Here is a 22,665-nt window from a genome sequence, read left to right as displayed (position 1 = left end):
TAAGTCATTCTCTTACCTGCACATGCAGATGTCCTGTGGGTATCAGTTGTGGATGTTCTCACAAAAGTCAATCCATTTACTCCGACACGGAGAACATACATTCTTAATGAAAGTGATGTAAACCAAACCCAGTCAGCTTTATTAAAATGTAATTTGTGAAGTTCCAAGACAATTTATTGGGAAACTGCTTTCAACTCAAAACTTAATTTTTGTCTCAGGTTAGTGTTAATGTATATTTTATAGAAAGCTGTTTCAGAATTATTGTTAGTACCTATTGTGTTAAATTTAGCTATGTATAGATACCTGTTACTAAAAAAAAAAAAGCATTACGTATTTAATTTGTTTAATAGTTCTATTTCAAACATCATGGACCAGAACTATTATGTAAATACTTGTACTTATTCATACTTTATTTCAGTTTGTAGTTAAATGCTCAATTTCTTGTTTTTGTTATATCGGTTAATATACTGTTAGTGAAGTTGCATGAAATTAAAATAAGCAATCAACTTAATTATAAAATATGCTGATTAGTTTTGGTTTAATAAGGTGATGTTTTGATATTTCTAATACTTTTTTTTACTTATCTTTCAGTATATTTTAAAGAAATTCCTGTTTGTTAAAGGTCAATTTGGTCAAACTAGGGCCGTTAGTGAAAAACAGAGTCCGGAATAATTATTTTTAACAATTAACCCATCATCATCCCACATTTATATTTTGCCACGTGATTTACAACAGTATGAAATATTTTGAAAATTTTAAATTATGTACTTTTTGTAAAAAAAAAAATTAAAATTAAACCAAAAATATTAATTATTATTTTGAAAAAGGTTATTAATTAGAAGCTATGTTTTGTTGCATATCCCTGGAAAGAGCATGCAAAATGCTGCAAAATGACACCTTTCCCAGTTCTCTAGCTCAATTAGGGCAGCTCCTAGGACAATTCAAAAAAAGTCCGTTCACACATTTTTGGCTTGTTTTTGAGAAGTTTACATAGCCATATTTCAGGAATGGTTTGAGATAAAAAATTGAAATTTGGTATTTTTCTTAGTCTCAGTGCCCACTATAAGTATACCAACTTTCAGCAAAATCTAAGAGTGTGAGGTAAAATAGGTGTGTTGATTTGATATGGAATGACCCTGATGGCCATCCACTACAGGTAGTTGAAACATATCACTGGACTGGTTTTCGACACCCAGCTAACATGGCTCCTCCACATTCGTCAGATTAAGTGAAAGTGCTAGCGGCATCTCAATGCCCTCCGCTGCCTGAGCAACACCACTTGGGGGGCAGATCGCTCTACGTTGCTGCAGCTCTACGACGCCCTAGTTCAGTCACGACTTGACTATGGGACTGTAGCATATGGCTCATCAGCGCCCTCAGCATTGAAGTTGCCTGATCCTGTGCACCACTGTGGGATTCATCTCGTGACGGGCACTTTTCGAATGAGTCCTGTGGCCAATCTACTAGTGGAGGCCGGAGTCCCTCCATTGCACATCACGTGCCGCCAACTGCTCACCAACTATTCAGCGCACGTCCATAGCTCACCTCAGCATCCGAATTACCATCTTTTATTCCTGAACACAGTGGTTCATCTCCCGGAACAGCAACCTCAGTCAGGGATAACAGTCGCTGTACATGTCCGTTCCCTGTTGTCTGAACTTTACAGCGTCCCATGTGGGTCCATACACATTCGCCTCCGTAGTGTACGCCTTGGCCAAAACTACAGCTGGACCCATCGCATTTCCATAAGGAGTCCATTCCTCCTGAGGCACTCTGCAGTCACTTCCTACTGTCGATCCTTGATGCGTCCCAGGGTTCCGAAGTCACCTGTGCCAACGACTCACTGGTTGATGGTCGTTAGGCTTTGCCTATGCTCACTTGGTGCATATTGAACAGCGCTCCTTGCCGGATGGCTGCAGTGTCTTCACTGCCGAGCTGGTGGCCATCTCTCGAGCCCTTGAGCATATTCGTTCCTGCCCCAGTGTGTCCTACCTGATCTGCAGTGATTCATTGAGTGGTATACAGGCCATTGATCAGTGCTACCCATGCCATCCTCTGGTAGCAACTATCCAGGAGTCGGTTTATGCCCTTGAGCGGTCTGGTCATTCAGTGGTCTTTGTATACACCCTGGGGCATATCGGAATTCTGGGAAATGAGCTCGTTGACAGGCTGGCCAAACAGGCCACTCATAAGCACTTCTGGAGATTGGTCTACCCAAACCTGACCTCTAATCGGTGTTACACCATAAAGTTTTTGGGATGCTGAATGGCGCAATTTAGTTATGCCCAAAAACCTCCACGCCATCAAGGAGAGCACAAATGAATGTAAGTCTTCTCTGCAGGCTTCTCTTAGGAACTCTGTGGTCCTCTGCCACCTTCGCATCGACCACACTTGGCTGATGCATGGCTATCTTCTCTGGCGTGAGGCCCCACCATGTTGTCGCTGCGGTTCCTGTTTGACAATGGTCCACATTTTGTTGGACTGCCCACATGTAGCCACTCTGAGGCGGAATTTTCATCTCCCTGACACACTTCCTTCAATTTTAGGTGACATGCCTCCATGGCTAACATGGTTTTATGTTTTCTACTTGATGCCGGTTTTTATTCTTCGGTTAAGTTTTAGTTCCTGTTCTTTGTTCCCTGTGCTTTCTGTCCTAGTACTTTTCAGTTAGAGATTTTAATGTGTTGCAGATTGGCTGGCTCATCCTTTTTTATCCTCGTGATAAGCCAGTCCAGGATATCTGCTCTACTGTTTAAGCTCTTCTGCCTGTGTCTTCTGTTGTCCCCAGTGTGTTCAGTTTCATGTTTTTTTTCATCCATCTAGAATTCCTGTGGTGCGTACTGTTTGTTTTCTGTTTTATCCCATGAACTTGGTTCAGTGGAACAAGGGACCAATGACCACGTAGTTTGGTCCCTTTAAAAATCATACCAACCATCAACCAGCAGTCTCTAAGTAGGCAAAGTCTAACTTCAGTGCTAAGAAATACAGCCGCAACTCATTCCCCTCCCTGGCCACACCATGGAAGGAATGCCAGCGTAGCTTATTTGCCCCGGTACCTCATATGTGCAAGAGTTGATGGGGAATCTTTCATGTCCATGAAGCCTCAGTTTTTTGCGGAGTATTTGGAGGACAAATTTGGGAAGGTGAAGGGCTTGTCCAAAATGCGCTCTGGGTCAGTCTTGATAAAAACAGCATCCTCTGCCCAGTCACGGGCATTACTTGCTTGTGACAAGTTGGAGGATGTTTCTGTTCCCATCATGCCCTCATAAGAGCTTAAATATGGTTCAGGGTATTATATTCCACAGGGACCTTCTTTTTCACTCCGATGACAAGCTGCACACCAATTTAGAGCGGCGAGGTGTTCATATTGTACAGCGCGTCTATCGGGATCTGAGGGATAAGCAGATTGCCACCGGTGCCTTCATCTGGCCCTTTGAGGGTGACACATTGCCAGAGAAGGCCAATATGATGGTCTATCGCTGTGACGTCAAGCCTTATATCCCTCCACTCAATGCGGTGCTTGAAGTGCTGCAAGTTCAGCCCTATGTCTTCCCGCTGTACTTCCAGCATCACATGTCGGGATTGTGGACGTCCATCACATCCCAATACTCCATGTGCCCCGCCTCCTACCTTTGTCAACTGCGGAGAGCGTCATTGACCTTGCTCACCAACTGCAGGAATTTACAGAAAGAGAGGAAAATCATGGAATATAAGACCCTGGACCGACTGACCGACACTGAGACTGAGGCTAAGAAGAAATTTGAGTGCCTACATCCTGTGGCTATGACCTTCTCTTAGCCGCCACTACGAGAACAGATGTCGCACCATCAGTTCATCGAATTCCTGTTGCCTCTCAGATCCGGAACTACACCTGCCACCTGGTGGGGGGCACTTCCCTCCCTGTTGTTTCCACACCACCTACTTTGGGAGCAACACCCCCCCCACCATCGGGGACATCAGTCCCCACTTCTGAGCCGGAGAAGCATAAGTCTTCTTCGGCTCCCCTCACTAGGAAGGGGTCCCTTGAGTCACTCCCTTCCCAGGTTTCTGCTAGTGGAAAAGATGACACCCACCAGTGGCTGAAGAGACCAAAAGCAGCTGGTTGTAGGGCTTCTCGCTCATCGTCAGTCCTGGAGACTGAATCACTGATCCCCAAGACCAAGGGAATTGCATTGGCACCCACACCAACCCTACCTACAAGCTCTGCATCTGAGGATGAGGTGGAGATTCTGTCATCAGCTGAGGACCTAGAACTCACCAGACTTTCAGGCACAATGGATATAGACTGCTCGGGTAATAAGTCAGTTGCAGAAGGTAACCCTGAGGCGTAAGCTGCCTCATTGAATGTTCCATGCCTTCCCAGTCTCACGATGGCATCATCCTCCAATGGAATTGCGGCATGTTTTTTCTACCCCATGTCTGAGCTACAGCAACTGTTAAGCTTTACACCTGCTTTCTGCATTGTCCTCTAGGGAACCTGGTTCCTGGCAATGCGGATCTCTGCCCTCTGTGGCTATAAGGGATATTACAGGAACCATAGCAACTATCATCGAGTGACAGGTGGAGTTTCTGTTTATGTCCTAAACTCAGTCTGTAATGAAACTGTGCCCCTTCAAACCCCTCTTGAAGCTGTGGCTGTCAGAATAAGGATGGTGCAGGAAATAACTGTCTGCAATGTATATCTTCCTCCAGGTGGTGCAGTACCCCGGAATGTATTAGCTGCACTGATTGATCAACTCCCTAAACCTTTCCTACTTTTGGGAGGTTTTAATCCCATAACCCCTTCGTGAAGTGGCATTGTGCTTACTGGCCAAGGCAGAGATGTCGAAACTTTACTGTCTCGGTTCGACCTCTGCATCTTAAATATTGGGGCAGCCGTACATTTCATTGTGGCTCAAGGTAGTTACCCAGCCATTGATTTATCAATTTGCAGCCCAGGCCTTCTCCCATCTATCCAATGAAGGGCACATGATGATCTGTGTTGTAGTAACCACTTCCCCATCTTCCTGTCGTGCCCCGGCGTCAGGACCACAGACGCCTGCCCAGATGGGCTTTATGCAAGGCAGACTGAGAAACTTTCACCTCTGCTGTCACCTTTGAATCTCACTCACACTGTAATATTGATGTGATTGTTCAGCAGGTGATTACAACAATTGTTTCTGCCTCAGAAAACACGATCCCTTGCTCTTTAGGGTGGCACCAGCGAAAGATAGTCCCTTGGTGGTCACCAGAAGTTGCTGAAGCAATTAAGGAGAGTTGGCGAGCTCTACAGCAGCATAAGCAGCACCCTTCCCAGGAGCACCTCATAGCCTTTATACGGATTCGTTTCCCGCGTTCACCACCTTATCAAACGATGGAAGCAGGAGTGTTGGGAGAGATCATCTCGACCATTGGGTACCATATGTCACCTTCCCAAGTCTGTGCAAAGATCAAACATATTTTCAGGTACCAGACCCCAACAGGTGGTAAATGGCATGTTACCTACCGATGAAAGCGCGATTGCCGAGCACTTCGCTGAGCTCTATGCTAGAGCCTCTGCATCGGAGAATTACCTCCCAGCCTTTTGCACTCTCAAACAGCAGCTGGAAGGGAAAGTCCTCTCGTTCACTATATGCCACAATGAATACCATAATGCCCCATTTACAGAATGGGAGCTCCTCAGTGCCCTTGCACATTGCCCCAACAGCTCCTGGGCCAGATTGGATCCACAGTCAGATGGTTCCATGTCCAGTCCAAGTTGGTACTTCCCCCGCCCCACCCTGCCCCCCCCCCCTCCCCATCCAGGAGAATGGGGTCATGTAGGGCTCTCTATTGAGTTTATCTCTGTTTTTAGTGGCCATTAATGGTCTAGCAGCAGCTGTAGGGCCGTCCGTCTCACCTCCTCTGTATGCAGACGGCTTCTGTATTTCGTACTGCTCCACCAGTAATGGTGTTGCTGAGTGGCGCCTACAGGGAGCCATCCACAAGGTGCAATCATGGACTCTAGCCCACGGTTTCCAGTTTTTGGCCACAAAGTCGTGTGTTATGCACTTCTGTCGGTGTTGTACCATTCATCTGGAACCAGAACTTTACCTTAATGACAATCCACTCACTGTAGTGGTGACATATCGGTTCTTAGGACTGGTTTTTGACGCCCAGTTGACTTGGCTTCCTCATCTTCGTCAGCTTAAGCGGAAGTGCTGGCAGCACCTCACTGCCCTCCACTGCCTGAGCAACACCAACTGAGGTGCAGATCACTCAACGCTGCTGCAGTTCTACAGAACCCTTTTTCAATTCCGCCTTGACTATGGGAGTCTGGTTTATGGTTCAGCGGTACCCTCAGCCTTGCATTTACTTGACCCAGTGCGCCACTGTGGTTTTCACCTAGCTACTGGAGCTTTTAGGACGAGTCCAGTGACCAGCATCCTGGTGGAGGCTGGAGTCCCTCCATTGCAGGTTAGGCGTGCACAACTGCTGACCAGTTACGTTTCACACATTCATACTTCTCCTGTGCATCTGAATTACCGTCTCCTTTTTCTACCCACAGCGGTTTATCTCCCGCATCAGCGGCCCAGGTCAGGGCTTGCAATTGCAGTTCATGTCCGATTCCTTCCTTCTGAACTGGAGTCCATGCCTTTACCACCTATTCTTGAGGTCTATTCACGTACACCTCCATGGTGTACACCTAGGCCGCTGCTTCGCCTGGACCTTTCACATGGCCCTAAGGACTCAGTTAGCCCTGCGGCTATCCGCTGCCACTTCCTCTCAATTCTTGACATGTACCGAGGCCATGAAGTGGTTTACACCGACGGCTTGATGGCTGATGATCACATTGGCTTTGCATATGTCCATGAAGGCCATATTGAACAGCATTTTTTGCCCATTGGCTGCAGTGTTTTCACTGCCGAGCTGGTGGCTATATCTCATGCTCTTGACTACATCTGTTCATGCCCTGGGGAGTCGTTTCTTCTGTGTACTAACTCCTTGGATCCGAGGTCACATCAGAATCCCAGGCAACAAACTTGTCGACAGGCTAGACAAACAGGTTACGCGGAAACCGCTTATGGAGATCGGCTTCTCTGCAACTGACCTGCGTTCAGTACTACGCCACAAGGTTTTGCGGCTTTGGGGCACGGAATGGCATAACCTCAGTATGCACAACAAACTGTGTGCGATTAAGCTGACTACGAATGTGCGGAAGACCTCCACTTTGGCCTTTCACAGGGACTCTGTGGTCCTCTGTTGGTTCCACATTAGCCACGCTTGGGTGACACACGGCTACCTCCTGCGCTGTGATGACTCACCTGTGTCAGTGCAGTGCCTGGCTGACAGTGGCCCATATGTTGGCGAGCTGTCCTCCTTTGGCTGCCCTGCGATGGACTCTTCAGTTACCGGACTCATTGCCCTTAATTTTAGCTGCTACCGCCTCATCAGCTAATTGTTTTACGTTTTATACATGACAGTGGGTTTTATCATTCGATATAAGTTTTATCGCATGTCCTTTGTCCCTTTGTGTTCTCCACTCTAATGCTTTTAGGCTGGATGTTCTAATGGGTTGCAGAGTGGATGGCTTTTCCTTTTTATTCTCATGGTTGGCCAGCCAGTCATCTGCTCTCTTCTTTTCATCCCTTCTGTCTGTTTCTTGCTTCTCTCTGTGGTTTTCTTTTCCTGTTTTGTCCATAGTAGTGTTGGTTGTCCTTCTGTCATTCTTCTGCTTCTTCCTTTCTCCTGTTATTGTGCTGTACATCTCCTTTCTTTTCTCCTTTCCCTTGTGTAATTATTTAACTGGGTACAAGGGACCAATGACCTCACAGTTTGATCCCTTCCCCACCCCCACCCCCTTCCTTTTAAACCAACCAACCAACTCTTCCTTTTCCTATTTTAGTGGGTCAGGGGTGGAAGATCCATTCTTCTTGTCACGAGGTGATGGCTCTCCAATCTTGACATTGTAGATTCGATGAGTTGGCAGGGGCTTTAGGAGGCCAGTGTCAGGAGAAGGTGGCTGCAGCAGGATTGGGAGTGTGCATGTAAACTCTTTATTACTTAACGAGCTACAGCAGTTACAGGTGTGCACCCCATCTGATGGCATGGCCCAGTGTCGACCCTCACATCTACGTTCCACGAGTATAGGCAGGTTCTGATCTCGCGGCCTGCGGTGAAACCAACCTGTGCTGTGGCATATTGTGTGGGCGGCAGTATGGTGACTCATTAGTGCTGATGTGCCTGGAGCTGAATCAGCCACTGGTGACCAAGGCCGCCACGGTCCGTCTGGCAGTGGCCGGCAAAGTCCGTGGCGCTGAGTGGCAGTGCAGAGAAAGGGCAGCAAGGCACCTCAAACTCTGGATATTGGTGTGCAAGTGGCAGCTGGTTATGAAGCTGTCCAGTACATGCTGGAGTGGTCCTGCAGCCTGAAGGTCACTAGTTATGAAGCTGTTCAGTACATGCTGGAGTGGTCCTGCAGCCTGAAGGTTGCTGGTTATGACTGATGGCTCAAATCTCAGCCTGTTATCTCAAAAGATGGGTGTAGATGATGTACCCAAATCACTGTATGTTTGACTGTCTGAAGGCAAAGAGATGCACCACTGGTTGGTGTTTGATGCATCAATGGCTTGTTATGAGAGCCTTGCCACACACCGACATATTGTGTGGATGTTCTGCATGTTACTTCTGTCCACAGTAATTTGCCTCCGGGATGGTAAATTGGAACATTGTATCCTGATTTTCCTTGACATTGTGGCAGGAATGCAGTACACCTTCCCTCTTCGGAGCAGTTTGAGCCCCGAATATAGCTTGGTGCTGCTCCAAATAATGCTAGATAGAACACATTCAGGCTGAATTAAGAATATCAAGTCTGTCTATATTTCATATAGTTCTAGTCGCTGGCTGGTACTGTAGACTGTGCACAAGTTCTGTAACACGGACGGTAGTATGTCTGATATAGTACGAATTTTCACTCTGCATCAGTGTATGCACTGACTTCAAATTTCTTGGCAGATTAAAATTGTATGGCACTTTGTCTTGGGTGGCCAAGTGCTCTACCAACTGAGCTATCAGAGCGCTACTCATGACGTGCCCTCACAGCTTTACCTCCACCTCTCTTACTTTCCAGACTTCACAGAAGTTGATGTGCATATCTGTACATGATTGGATATCCCATACAAACTTTCTGTGGGATGAGGCAGACAGTGACTTTATCATTTGGGAATTGAAAGTTTGCATGAATCGCTCAGCTTATGATTAGAAGCCAATTGAAGCATGCTGTTAACCAGATGCTGACTACCATTGCAAATGCAAAAATTTACAAACTCCCATGATAAATTGCCAAATGTTATTGGATACAAGGGCCGTAGGAGAACCCTCGATAGCAAAAATGACAGACAACACACGAATAGTTGCTGTCAACATTGCTTACATATGGGACACTAGACTATGCATTCACTTCCAACAACCACAAAATTCCCAAGAAAAGGCCCCACAAAGTCAACATGCACCCTGTCCTTAGGGTGCTCAGGAACTATCCAGAGGGAAAAACTGACATCGTGGCACAGCCTGATTCTGTACACGGGCCATGCAAGCTCACACGAAATGTTCAATGTTGCGATGGATAGCCAGCCAATTGACATGGCAGGACATGCCCCAATGTGATGAAAGCTTGCATACTTAAATCCATAGTAGTATGCATGTTCTCCTGGCACCACTTGGTGAGTAGATTTTTTAGCTATCCAATTGCATTATACTGTCAAAAATTGATTATTGTCGTTGTTATATACAGGTAACAACATTACTAAACTACTTAATACTGACATTTCAACATATGGAAACTCCAGGTTGGAATATCAACATTGTTAGGCAAAGGATAGATGCTTCTTACCATAAAGATGACCCACTGACTCACCATAAAGATGATCCACTGATCTGCAGGCAGGCACAATGGAAAGACTGTTTCACATTATACCTTTTGGCCTAAGCCTTCTTCAACAAACACACACACACACACACACACACACACACACACACACACACACACACTCTTCCACCGGCAACTTCGACTGGACTGTGACTGTCACATGAATAGCAATCTGGAGTAGACTGGGAAGAAAGGCGAGGGGTAACACACTATGGATGTAGGGAGAAAATAGCGATGTCTGGTGGGGCATGTAAGGACTAGATGGTGGCCTAATGAGACTGCCATGCCCAGGATCAGGAAGTGGGGTGTGGGGGAAAAACAGGGAGCAGAAAAGGACACAGGAAAGGGAAAGGACGGGTGGGTGCATGGGCAGAGGGTGGCACACAGTGAGGGTGAGGAGACATGAAAAGGGAGGAGGTGATAGGACAGAGGGCCGGAACTTGTTGGTTGGAGGGACAGTAGGTTACCAAAGGTTGAGGCCAGGATAATTTCGGGAGTGAAGAATGTGTTGTAAAGATAATGCCCATCTGCAAAGTTCAGAAAAGCTGGTGTGGAGGGGAGGATCCAGATGGTCTGGGTTGTGAAGCAGCCATTGAAATCAAGCATGTTGTGTTCAGCTGCATTTTGTGTCACAGGGTCATCTACTTTGTTCTTCACCACAGTTTGGCAATGGCCATTTGTCCTGCTGGTTGGCAGTCATACCAATTTAAAAAACTGAGCAATTGTTGCAGCAGAGCTGCTTTCATAGGTGGTGGGTGGTGTGGCCTTTGATGTGGTAAGACTGCCCCGTGACAAGAAAGGTATAGCAAGTGCTGAGTGAATTGGGCAGCTCTTGCATCTTGGTCTGAGTTGGGAGTGGCATAGGAATGGACATGGATGTTGGGGAGGTTGGGTGGGCTACAGAACACTTCAGGAAAGCTGGGAACGATATAGGTTAGGATGTCCCTCATTTCAGGGCACAATGATCGATAATCAAAGCCCTGATGAAGGATGTGGTTCACCTGTTCCATTCGGGAGCATTTCTGGCTGATGAAGGAGGTACTCCTTTGTAGCTTGTTTTTGGAGGGGTAAACAACATGGGAATTGTTCGTGGACTGGGTCAGAGGGATAGTGCTTTCTGTGAAAACTGTTGAGACTTTCAGCATACTGGGAAAGGGGAGTTCTTGGCACTGCATATACCGAGCAAGGAGATGCAGTGGTTAGCAGACTGGACTCGCATTTGGGAGGACGATGGTTCAAACCCACATCAGGCCATCCTCCTGTAGGTTTTCTGTGATTTCCCTAAAATCGCTTCAGGCAAATGCGGGGTTGGTTCCTTTGAAAGGGTGCAGCCTACTTCATTCCCCATCCTTTCCTAATCCAATGGGACTGATGACATTGATGTTTCGTCCCCTCCCCTGAATCAATCAACCAAACAACCATCTCTGCATATATGCCGTCTCTGGGTGGCAAGGTTGTATAGGAGGGAATTTTTTGGCTTGGAAGGGATGACAGTAGTCAAAATACACATACTGTTGGTGAATTTAATGTGAAAAGAGGTGTGGATGGAGCCATCAGAGAGGAGGTGATAAAAGTCCAGGTAGGTGGCATTCTGGGTTAACGACCAAGTGAAGTAGATGGGAGAGAAGTAGTTGAGGTTGCAAAGGAATGAAGATTAGGTGCCTTGGATCATGAAGATACAATCAATGAACCTGAACCACACTAGGTGTTCGGCATTTTGGGAGGAAGTCTTGGACCAGAACCGGGCCACATCCAGTGCTTGCGGGGTGGCGTTCATCAAATCCTTCATGGTGCAGGTGCTTGGGCACAGCACACACTGCGTGAGGTGGGTGGTGGTTTGAGTGTGTCCACAGTCAAACAGCACTGGTTCATTTGAGAGGCCCCATTTGCGCATATTCTCTTTGGATCGTGTGACACCAGAGTGCAGCCTATTAAGAGATTTCCATGTCGTCCATCCTTCCATATGGCCAGGAGGGAGTTCTTCGTTTGGGACTAACCATTCCCCAAGGTGCGCGTTTTCTTATCGCCACATTGCCAGCCTCACTTGCTGCTGTGTCCCGACGATGTTTTCTGCTGTGTGCAAGAAGCTTTTTCTAGATTTCAGTCGACGGCAGGCTGGCTGGTGTTTGTATAGCGGGTGGGCTGATGAGGTCAACGCCTTTGTCTTTTCCTTCCTGGCCGCTACTTTCCTTCTAATATCTGGTGGGGCCATGCCTGCCAGGCAGTACAATTTATCAGTCGGGGTTGGTCTCAGACAGCCTGTGATGATGCGGCAGGATACATTAAGCGGTATGTCCACTTGCTTGGCATGGCTAGAATTGTACCACACTGGGCACGCGTACTCCGCTGTTGAATAGCACAAAGCAAGAGCTGTGGTTCTCACTAATCCAAGCTGTGCCCCCCATGTGGTGCCCGTTAGTTTGCGCACAATGTTGTTTCTCACGGCTACTTTGTGTTTAGTGTTCATGCAGTGCTTTTTATAGGAGAGTGCTCTATCCAGGTGACGCCTAAGTATTTTGGTGTTTCGCAATGTTCCAGGGGCACTCCTTCCCAGTTAAGTTGTAGTCTTCTTGCAGATTGTCTGTTCTTTATGTGGAAGACGCAGGTTTGGGCTTTCCCTGCGTTAGGTTTGAGATGGTTCCACTTATAGTGGGTGGCAAGCTGTTCGAGGGCTTCCGACAGATTCTGTTCAACAGTTTCAAAGCTGTATGCTTGAGCGGTAATGGTGCAATCATCTGCATATATGAAGCTTTCGGTGCCTTGGGGGAGGGGCTGGTCATTAGTATATATACTAAAAAGTGTTGGGGCCAGTACGCTTCCTTGGGGGGAGGCCATTTTTCTGTATCCTCCACCGGCTTCTCTGTCCCTGAAAATCCACAAAGGATCTTCGATTCTGGAGTAGGTTTCCAATCAGTAAGGTTAGTCTGTAGTCCGTACTCATTGCGTATATTTTCCCCAGGAGCAGTCGGTGGTTGACTGTGTCGTAGGCTGCTGGTAGGTGTAGGAAGACAGCCCCGGTGGTCTTCCTGTTCTTGAACCCATCCTCTATGTGTTCCGTTAATTTTAGCACCTGTGACGTACAGCATTTGCCCTGTCTGAAGCCTGCTTGTTATGGGATCAGGAGGGGCTCGATGGTGTCCGGGATTCTGTGGAGTATCATCCTTTCCAAAACCTTGTACATATGGCATAGCAGAGAAATCGGCCTGTAGTTTTTAGGATTGTCACGTTCTTTGCCTGGTTTTAGGATGGCACTGACTCGCGATTTTCTCCAGATTTTTGGAATTTTGCAGGATGTCATGCAGTTGTTCATCACATCGACTAGCCATTTCCTTGTTACAGGTCCAAAATGCTTTATTTGCTCGACGCATATGTCATCAAGGCCAGCTGCTCTCTGCATTTTGCACTTACTGATCGCCTTCTCCAGTTCCGCCAAGGTAAATAGCTTGGATAGTTCTTCGGTCTCCAGAGGGGGGGTTCGTTCTATGCCCCTCTTTTTTGTCTTTAGGTTGTCGTATCTTGGTGGTTTCCCATTTGTGAGAAGCTAGTGTGCAATTTGGTCTGCTGTGACGTTCGCGTGTAGATTTGGTTTGGTGGGGTCATTGGCTAAGCGTTTTATGAGTTTCCAGGCCTTTTGACTATCTCTGCCAAGATGGCCCATAAAGAGGTTTGCATAGGAGGTGCCATGCAGATGCCTATGACTGTGCTGTGGATTTGTTTGCTTACTTTTCCTTCAAAGGAGAAGTAGTTGTGAGGTAGGATAAAGTTAGGAAGGTGTATGAGGAATGAGATAGTGGGTTTGGAGTCTGAAGGACACTGGGAAAGGTACCAACACTTCTGACATGTACTGCTTTCTCTTGAGTGCTTTGGGTACCTCTAAGGCACCAAGATTTTTGACATTTTCTTTGATCTTTAAATTTATTCAGGCACTAGATGATTAAATTTCAGTGTAGGACGAAAGGTGAGGCCTTTGGACAGTGCTGTAACTTCTGTGGGGCTGAAGATTTTGCTGGAAAGGCTCTGGATTTGGTGGTTGGTATGGAGTTTTGGTGATGTGGCAAATTAGTAAAAAGGTCTGCTAGGCAGGGTGTGGGTGCTATGAGGGGTTGATGAGGAGGAACACTGTGGGTAGGATAAAGGTTGGATAGTGATACCCCACAGTGACAGTAGGATGTCAGCAGGTTGAATAACTTAACGGAGGTGGTGTCTGGACTCTTCCAGGTGCTGGACAGCAAGGAATTCAGTTTAAGAGATGTGATTTATGTACATGTAATAGGGATTGCGCAATAACAGTACCTTGCTGAGGAAGCTGGTTCTGGGATGTCTCCTGTATCATGTGTGTTTTTGCAGTAGCAAGTTTGTGAGGGGGCAAGGACTGGCTGAATCTGCGAAGGTGAAGGTCATTGTAAAAGGAGGGTAGGATCCAGAGAAAGAAATTTTTATGGTTAGACTGCTTGGGGATTCCTTTGAGACTGGATTTTAGCCAGGGAAAGATGTAATTTTCTGAACTGCCGCAGAGAGATCAAGCATGAGCTCCAGTTTGTTAATATAATACATGACCACAAAGTCGAACAATCATCATAAATTCATATATATTTTTCACAGACTAGTTAAAATTGTTAATGACTGTTAATTACTGCAGTGAGGTTACTCCCTTGTACTGTCCAACTGACTGTTCTCTCTGCTGTGTTGACAACAACAGCATTATTCTTATTTGCAAAAAGCTGAGAGATTCCCTCAGATGTTTATCCCATGTATTACAAATGATATGTCAATAAAACTTGTAATTTTAGGAATTTTGAAGCTTTTTAAAGATTTGTTGTGTTGTGGTCTTCAGCCCAGAGGCTGGTTTGATGCAGCTCTCCATACTATTCTATCCTGTGCAAGCTTCATCCTCTCCCTGTACCTACTGCATCCTACATCCTTCTGAATCTGCTTAGTGTATACATCTCTTGGTCTCCCTCTATGATTTTTACCCTCCTCGCTGCCCTCAAATACTAAATTGGTGATCCCTTGATGATCCCCTGATGCCTCAGAACATGTCCTACCAACCGATCCCTTCTTCTAAGTCAAGTTGTGCCACAAACTTCTCTTCTCCCCAATTCTATTCAATACCTTCTCATTAGTTATGTGTTCTACCCATCTAATCTTCAGCATTCTTCTGTAGCACCACATTTCGAAAGCTTCTATTCTCTTCTTGTCCAAACTACTTATCGTCCACGTTTCATTTCCATACATGGCTACACTCCATACAAATACTTTCAGAAAAGACTTCCTGACATTTAGATCTATACTCATTGTTCTTCAGAAACGCTTTCTTGCCATTACCAGTCTACATTTTATATCCCCTCTACTTCGACTATCATCAGTTATTTTGCTCCCCAAATAGCAAAACTCATCTACTACTTAAAGTGTCTCATTTCCTAATCTAATTCCCACAGCACCATCCAACTTAGTTCGACTACATTCCATTGTTTCCTTTACTGCTTGCTCAATATACAGATCGAATAACATTGAGGATAGGCTATAACCCTGTCTCACTCCCTTCCCAACCACTGCTTCCCTTTTGTGCCCCTCGACTTTTATAACTGCCATCTGGTTTCTGTACAAATTTTAAATAGCCTTTTGCTCCCTGTATTTAACTCCTGCCACCTTCAGAATTTGCAAGAGAGCATTCCAGTCAACATTGTCAAAAGCTTTCTCTAAGTCTACAAATGCTAGAAATGTAGGTTTGCCTTTCCTTAATCTTTCTTCTAAGATAAGTCGTAAGGTCAGTATTGCCTCACGTGTTCCATCATTTCTACGGAATCCAAACTGATCTTCCCCAACGTCGGCTTCTACCAGTTTTTCCATTCGTCTGTAAAGAATTTGTGTTAGTATTTTGCAGCCGTGACTTATTAAACTGGTAGTTCAGTAATTTTCACATATGTCAACACCTGCTTTCTTTGGGATTGGAATTATTATATTCTTCTTGACATCTGAGGGTATTTCGCCTGTCTCATACATCTTGCACACCAGATGGTAGAGTTTTGTCAGGGCTGGCTCTCCCAAGGCTGTCAGTAGTCCTAATGGAATGTTGTCTACTCCCGGGACCTTGTTTAGACTTAGGTCTTTCAGTGCTCTATCAAACTCTTCGCACAGTATCATATCTTCCATTTCCATAATATTGTCCTCAGGTATGTTGCCCTTGTATTGACCCTCTATATACTCCTTCCACCTTTCTGCTTTCCCTTCTTTGCTTAGAACTGGCTTTCCGTCCAAGCTCTTGATATTCATACAAGTGGTTCTCTTTTCTCCAAAGGTCTCCTTAATTTTCCTGTAGGCAGTACCTATCTTACCCCTAGTGAGATATGCCTCTACTTCCTTACATTTGTCTTGTAGCCAAGCCAACTTAGCCATTTTGCACTTCCTGTCGAACTCATTTTTGAGACATTTGTATTCCATTTTGCCTGCTTCATTTACTGCATTTTTATATTTTATCCTTTCATCAATTAAATTCAATATATCTTCTGTTACCCAAGGATTTCTACTAGCCCTTGTCTTTTTACCTACTTGATCCTCTTCTGCGCCTCTACTGTATTTCTTTCCTCCATTCCTGTCCATTGTTCCCTAATGCTCTCCCTCTCCTCTCTACAACCTCTGGTTCTGTCAGTTTATCCAGGTCCCAGCTCCTTAAATTCCCACCTTTTTGCAGTTTCTTCAGTTTTAATCTACAGCTCATAACCAATAGATTTTGGTCAGAGTCCACATCTGCCCCTGGAAATGTCTTACAATTCAAAACCTGGTTCCTAAATCTCTGTCTTACCATTATATAATCTATCTGATACCTTTTAGTATCTCCAGGGTTCTTCCATGTATACAACCTTCTTTCATGATTCTTGAACCAAGTGTTAGCTATGATTAAGTTATGCTCTGTGCAAAATTCTACCAGGCAGCTTCCTCTTTCATTTCGTACCCCCCCAGTCCATATTCACCTACTACGTTTCCTTCTCTTCCTTTTACTACTATCGAATTCCAGTCACCAATGACTATTAAATATTCATCTCCCTTCACTATCTGAATAATTTCTTTTACCTCATCATACATTTCACCAATCTCTTCGTCATCTGCGGAGCTAGTTGGCATATAAACTTGAACTACTGTGGTAGGCATGGGCTTTGTGTCTATCTTGGCCACAATAATGCGTTCACTATGCTGTTGTAGGCAACGGTCTTGCCACAGTGGATACACCGATTCCCGTGAGATCACCAAAGTTAAGCACTGTCGGGCGTAACCGGCACTTGGATGGGTGATCATCGAGCCACCATGCGCTGTTGCCATTTTTGGGGGTGCACTCAGCCTTGTGATGCCAATTGAGGAGCCACTCGACTGAATAGTAGCGGCTCCGGTCAAAGAAAACCGTCATAACGACCGGGAGAGCGGTGTGCTGACCACACGCCCCTCCTATCCGCATCCTCATCTGAGGATGATACGGCGGTCGGATGGTCCCGATGGGCCACTTGTGGCCTGAAGACGGAGTGCTTTATGCTGTTTGTAGTAGCTTACCCGCACTCCTTTTTTTTATTCATTATTAAACCTACTCCTGCCTTACCCTTATTTGATTTTGTATTTATTTATAACCCTGTATTCACCTAAAGATAAGTCTTGTTAAAGATTTATAGGTGTATAATGTAAAAGGAAATGCCCTGACTGACACATTTCCCAGCCCAAACTGCTAAAGATAGAAAGCGTTGATTTGTACCGGAGTCGTTTAAGAAGAGATTGTTGAAAACTCCACCCCTAAAAGGGGGGGGGGGGGGGGGGGGAATAGAGGAAAGTATGTCACTATTAAGGCAATTTTGAAGCTAAAACTACGAAATTTGGTTTCTCAGTCAGAAAAATAAAATATGTGTTTCAGCATTTTTTGGAAATTCAGTCAGTAAGGGATAAAATTGTGGGTGAATTTTTTTAAAATAAACAATTATTAAAGTACTACTAAAGCATTTTTAAAGCTACATTTATGGAAATTGGTATTGGAGTTCTCAGTTATGAATAAAATATAGTATGTCTTGGGGGATGAAAGTTTCTATGGAAATACCGCCACAAGAACACAAAAGACGGGATTAACGAAAACCTCAGACTCCAGCTACAAGAATCATTTTTTTGTCAGTATATTCGGAAAAGACTGCCTTTTACGGCCTTAATTAAAATTTAGAAAGTTTGTGAACAGTATAAAAATTCAGACAGTGGAAACCATAAAGCCTACGCGAGTGACGCAGCAGGCACTAAGCTAGTAGGCCTAATAAAGTCAAGCTAATAATTCAGTTCTCAACACTGGTGAATATGCAGTAAAACTTAATTCACTCCCATTCTGTGTAAACAATTGTAACATATTTTCATTAAAGTAATAAACTGCAATAAACATTTCACGGTCTTTCAGGTGTTTCTTTTTACACTTGTACGAAAAGAAAAGATTATGATTACAGTAAATGTCAATGTGCAGCGGTCACCTCACTGATGTGGCAGAAACTGCCACATAGCAGTCACGGCACACCCGATTCTTGTAATGTGGTGGCTGTGTGTGCCCGCACTGACGCAGTTGATGCCATGACAATTTCGCAGCAGCGCAGTATTTCCTACCATGCTGCCACCCAGTCAATGTGGCTCTGCTGCCACATTGTACAAGTGTGAATTTGTTTTTGAACTGCACATTGGAACTAAAACTTTCTCCAATGATATTGAGGAAACTGGCTAAAAAAGTAGATTATTTCACATCTCCTTGTCTCACATCACTACTTGACAATTAAGAATCTTAACAGTATTAGTAATAGTTATTATAATGATGGTTTGAATTTAACTAACCCACTCTTCGAGGGCATTGAAAAATGTAGTCATTCACTACTTTACATCAGGTCCACTTTAGATCATACACTGCTGCATACGAAATGTAGGTAACAATTAATGTTACTATTACTGCTGTTTCCATTATAGACTAAATGTGAAGGTATGCCACATCACACTACACCCTAGAGTGCAGACACAGACTGTCGTATATTGTGTGGTATATTTATCTATATGATGGAATTCCACCTTGTCTACAACATAGAAGCATTGTTCACAAAATAACATTTAGTAATTGTTATTGCTAGCTGTATATTAACAGCAATTTATACACTATGTGATCAAAAGTATCTGGTACACCTGGCTGAAAATGACTTCAAAGAGTTCAAGGCACCCTCCATTGGTAATGCTGGAATTCAATAGGGTGTTGGCCCACCCTTACCCTTGATGACAGCTTTCACTCTTGCAGGCATACATTCAATCAGGTGCCAGAAGGTTTCTTGGGCAATGACAACCCATTCTTCACGGAGTGCTGCACTGAGGGGAGGTACTGATGGCGGTCAGTGAGGCCTGGCATGAAGTCAGCATTCCAAAACATCTCAAAGGTGTTCTATAGGACTCAGGTCAGCACTCTGTGCAGGCCAGTCCATTACAGGGATGTTATTGTCATGTAACCACTCCGCTACAGGTCGTGCATTATGAACAGGTGCTCGATCGTGTTGAAAGATTCAATCGCTATCCTTGAATTGCTCTTTAATAGTGGGAAGCAAGAAGGTGCTAAAAACATCAATGTTGGCCAGTGCTGTGATAGTGCCATGCAAAACAATAAGAAGTGCAAGCTCCATGAAAAACAGGACTGCTTCATAACACCACCACCTCCGAATTTTACTGTTGGCACTACACACACTGGCAGATGACATTCGCCAGACATTCATCACTCCACACAATCGTCCAATGTTTACACTCCTTACACAAAGTGAGGTGTGATGTGTGGCTTATGAGCAGCTGCTCGACCATGAAATCTACATTTTTTTTTTTTACCTCCCGCCTAACTGTCATAGTACTTGCAGTGGATCCTGATGCAGTTTGGAGTTCCTGTGTGATGGTCTGGATAGATGTCTGCCTATTACACATTATGACCCTCTTCAGATGTCGACGGTTTCTGTCAGTCAACAGACGAGGTTGGCCTGTACGCTTTTGTGCTGTATGTGTCCCTTTATGTTTCCACTTCAACGTCGGAAACAGTGGACCTAGCGATGTTTAGGAGTGTGGAAATCTGGCATAAATGTGTATGACACAAGTGACACCCAATCACCTGACCACGTTCGAAGTCCATGAGTTCTGCAGAGCACCCCTTTCTGCTCTCTCATGATGTCTAATGACTTCTGAGGTCGCTTATATGGAGTACCTGGTGGTAGGTGGCAGCACAATGCACCTAATATGAAAATGTATGTTTTTGGGGGTGTCCAGATACTTTTGATCACATGGTGTAGAAAGAGTATGAGTTTAATAATGTTCAATACATGCACTGTCTAATATGAAAGTGACAATAGAAACACGGAGAATCGTTCATTTCTTTTATTGACATCATTTACAAAGCATTAATTCAGCTTTCAATTTTGTGATTGATATTTAAGTGATATAACTTAATGACCAGAGGCACTTCGCTCATTACACTTTGTATTCTGTTTACAATGTGCTCAACAAGATTCTAAGCTGAAATAAAATAGTAAATATTAAACCGTTTCTCACACAAATAAATAGTACTGGTATTTTTCTTAATTTGCCACACTTTGTTCCTGGGTGTTTTTCTGATAAGTCTCCAGTATTAACAGAGAACTTTATGCTTACTTCCTCCTTCCACTCCTTGTTGTTTACAGTCAGAATTCATTCTGAACATTTTCCGCTGCAATCATACCTGAAGCAGCTTGAGTACATCAGTCTCTGCCTTTGCCATGTTTGTTACTCTCTTCATCTTCATTCACTTCCATCTTCAGTGGTACTGGTAACTATCCACTATAATGTGTTGGCCTTGTGGTGGATAGGAGTTAGTGCATTGTACAATTGGTTTCTTCTTTCTTTTTCTTTAGTTCAGCAGTTACACGTACAAAGCATTAAATTACATGCCATCAGAGTAACCAAAATGCAGTGTGTCCAAAGATAAGATAGAGAATAATATATTGACAGAGAATAGGTTGATAAGCAGAAATTTATTTCATGTTTGAATACACAAATTCACATAAAACAGACATTTGCATTCATTGTGATAAAAATGCTGTTGACCAGTGTAATGGAAGAGTCTGGCCTTTGTAAGATGACATACGATTACGTCAGACTGCAATGACATTTTGTTGTGGCATCACAAGTCTGCAGGCTGTGGTGCCACTGCAGTAAATTTACCTGCAGTGTTGGATACCTGATGAAACTGCGCCACCATCGCTCTGGTGCTGCCACTGATCTGCCACGAAACTGTTGTAGCAAAGTTTGCCCACTGTGAAATCACATCAATGTGGCAAACTTCTAAGGATAGCTGTATTCTCGAGATTTTATATCTGCTACAGATTTGGCAATTAGCAGTGTTGTGTAAATGTCAATTAGCAGAGGTCTTATACAAATATGTTGTGAACAGATATCAGAAGAGCACATGAGGGAATGGTGAAGCCTTGCTTTCATTAAAACTTATGTTTAAATTAAACCCTAAACTCTATATTATTGTCCTAAGAGATGTGTGTTTCATTTTCAGATTGAAGTTCATAAACTGGAACCACCAAATCCTCATGTGGAGCTGGCAATACTTGGACTTTCGAACCATTTCATTGCGAATTGTATTTCATCATTTTCATCGTTTGCAAAGCGTGAACGAGATGCTCGTGGTTATCCTTCATCATTTTGGGCATTTCCACCAGAACGATCTCGCAATGCTAGTAAAGGACATGATGAGTTATAAGGAATCAGACAGGTGGTCACTGATAAGTGTTTCAATTTGTTTTTGATTGCTAAGTTTTACAGTAATACAGGATGACGACAAACATTAGGTGATGGACACAAATGTTCAGTCATTCCTTGTATCATTTGAAATACAGTAAGAGGACAAAAAAATGCTTGATGATAAAAATTTGCATCCAGTCATCTAAAAACTCATATCAAGGATAGAAATAGTGATGCTGCTGTTAAGTCTCGTGTATGTGTTTCCACCAGAGATTACCATGACTGTAAGTTCTGTATTTGTTATACTCTTCCAAGAAAGATGTTTCATATTAACGTGTTATTCTCACAACAGTATAGTGTGTTGTCACAGAATCACAATTGTTTTGTGATTATGTATTAAGTGTTTCAGAGGGAGAGGGAGAGGGGGGGGGGGGGAGGGTTGCTCATCTTAGGAAAATAATTGAAATGGATTTCAGTACCATTAATTGAGGATGATGTCAATTAATATAAGTATGAACATTCATTTTTTATGACAGAAGTTGAGAGTATGTTTGATTAAAATCTGCTACATATTTTTGCTGAATTATTGATTTGTAATTTATTTGGAACTGCTGAGAAACTTATCATTAAATGATTGTTATTTAGTTAAAATGTTGTGTTTTATTGCATACTATGCCATATGATCTACATCATACTCTGCAAGCGAGCTAATGGTGTGGGGCAGAGGATACTTTTCATATCACTAACTGAGCTCTCCAACCCAGTTCCAAACATGACTAGTATGTGGGAAGAATAACTGTCGGTTAAGCCTCTGTATTGCTTCTAATTTTCTCCCCATGGTCATTATGTGAGACAAATGTGGGGGGAAGTAATATGTTGTCCGACTCTAGTAATATGTTGTCCAACTCTTCCTGAAAAGTGCTCTCTGGAAATTTCACTTGTAAATCTCTCAGGGATGCACAATGCCTCTCTCGGACCCCTTGAAGAAACGTGCCACTCTTCATTGGATCATCTCCATATTTTCTATCAGTCCT

At 44.2% G+C, this 22,665-nt stretch overlaps 1 protein-coding gene across 1 annotated transcript in view; it reads left to right on the top strand.

Annotated features, from left to right (window-relative positions):
* LOC126485111 (GDP-fucose protein O-fucosyltransferase 1) overlaps nucleotides 1–22,238 on the top strand; it is a 118,366-nt gene extending 96,128 nt beyond the window's left edge. Inside the window, exon 7 of the mRNA XM_050108741.1 lies at nucleotides 21,447–22,238. Coding sequence (XP_049964698.1) covers nucleotides 21,447–21,650 — 204 coding nt within the window. The 3' untranslated portion in view covers nucleotides 21,651–22,238. The remainder of the gene's footprint in view (nucleotides 1–21,446) is intronic.
* Nucleotides 22,239–22,665: the final 427 nt, after the last annotated feature.

Source organism: Schistocerca serialis, chromosome 6 (assembly GCF_023864345.2).
Source record: "Schistocerca serialis cubense isolate TAMUIC-IGC-003099 chromosome 6, iqSchSeri2.2, whole genome shotgun sequence".
Taxonomy (NCBI): Eukaryota; Metazoa; Arthropoda; class Insecta; order Orthoptera; family Acrididae; genus Schistocerca; species Schistocerca serialis.
This window is presented reverse-complemented; position numbering and strand designations above follow the sequence as displayed.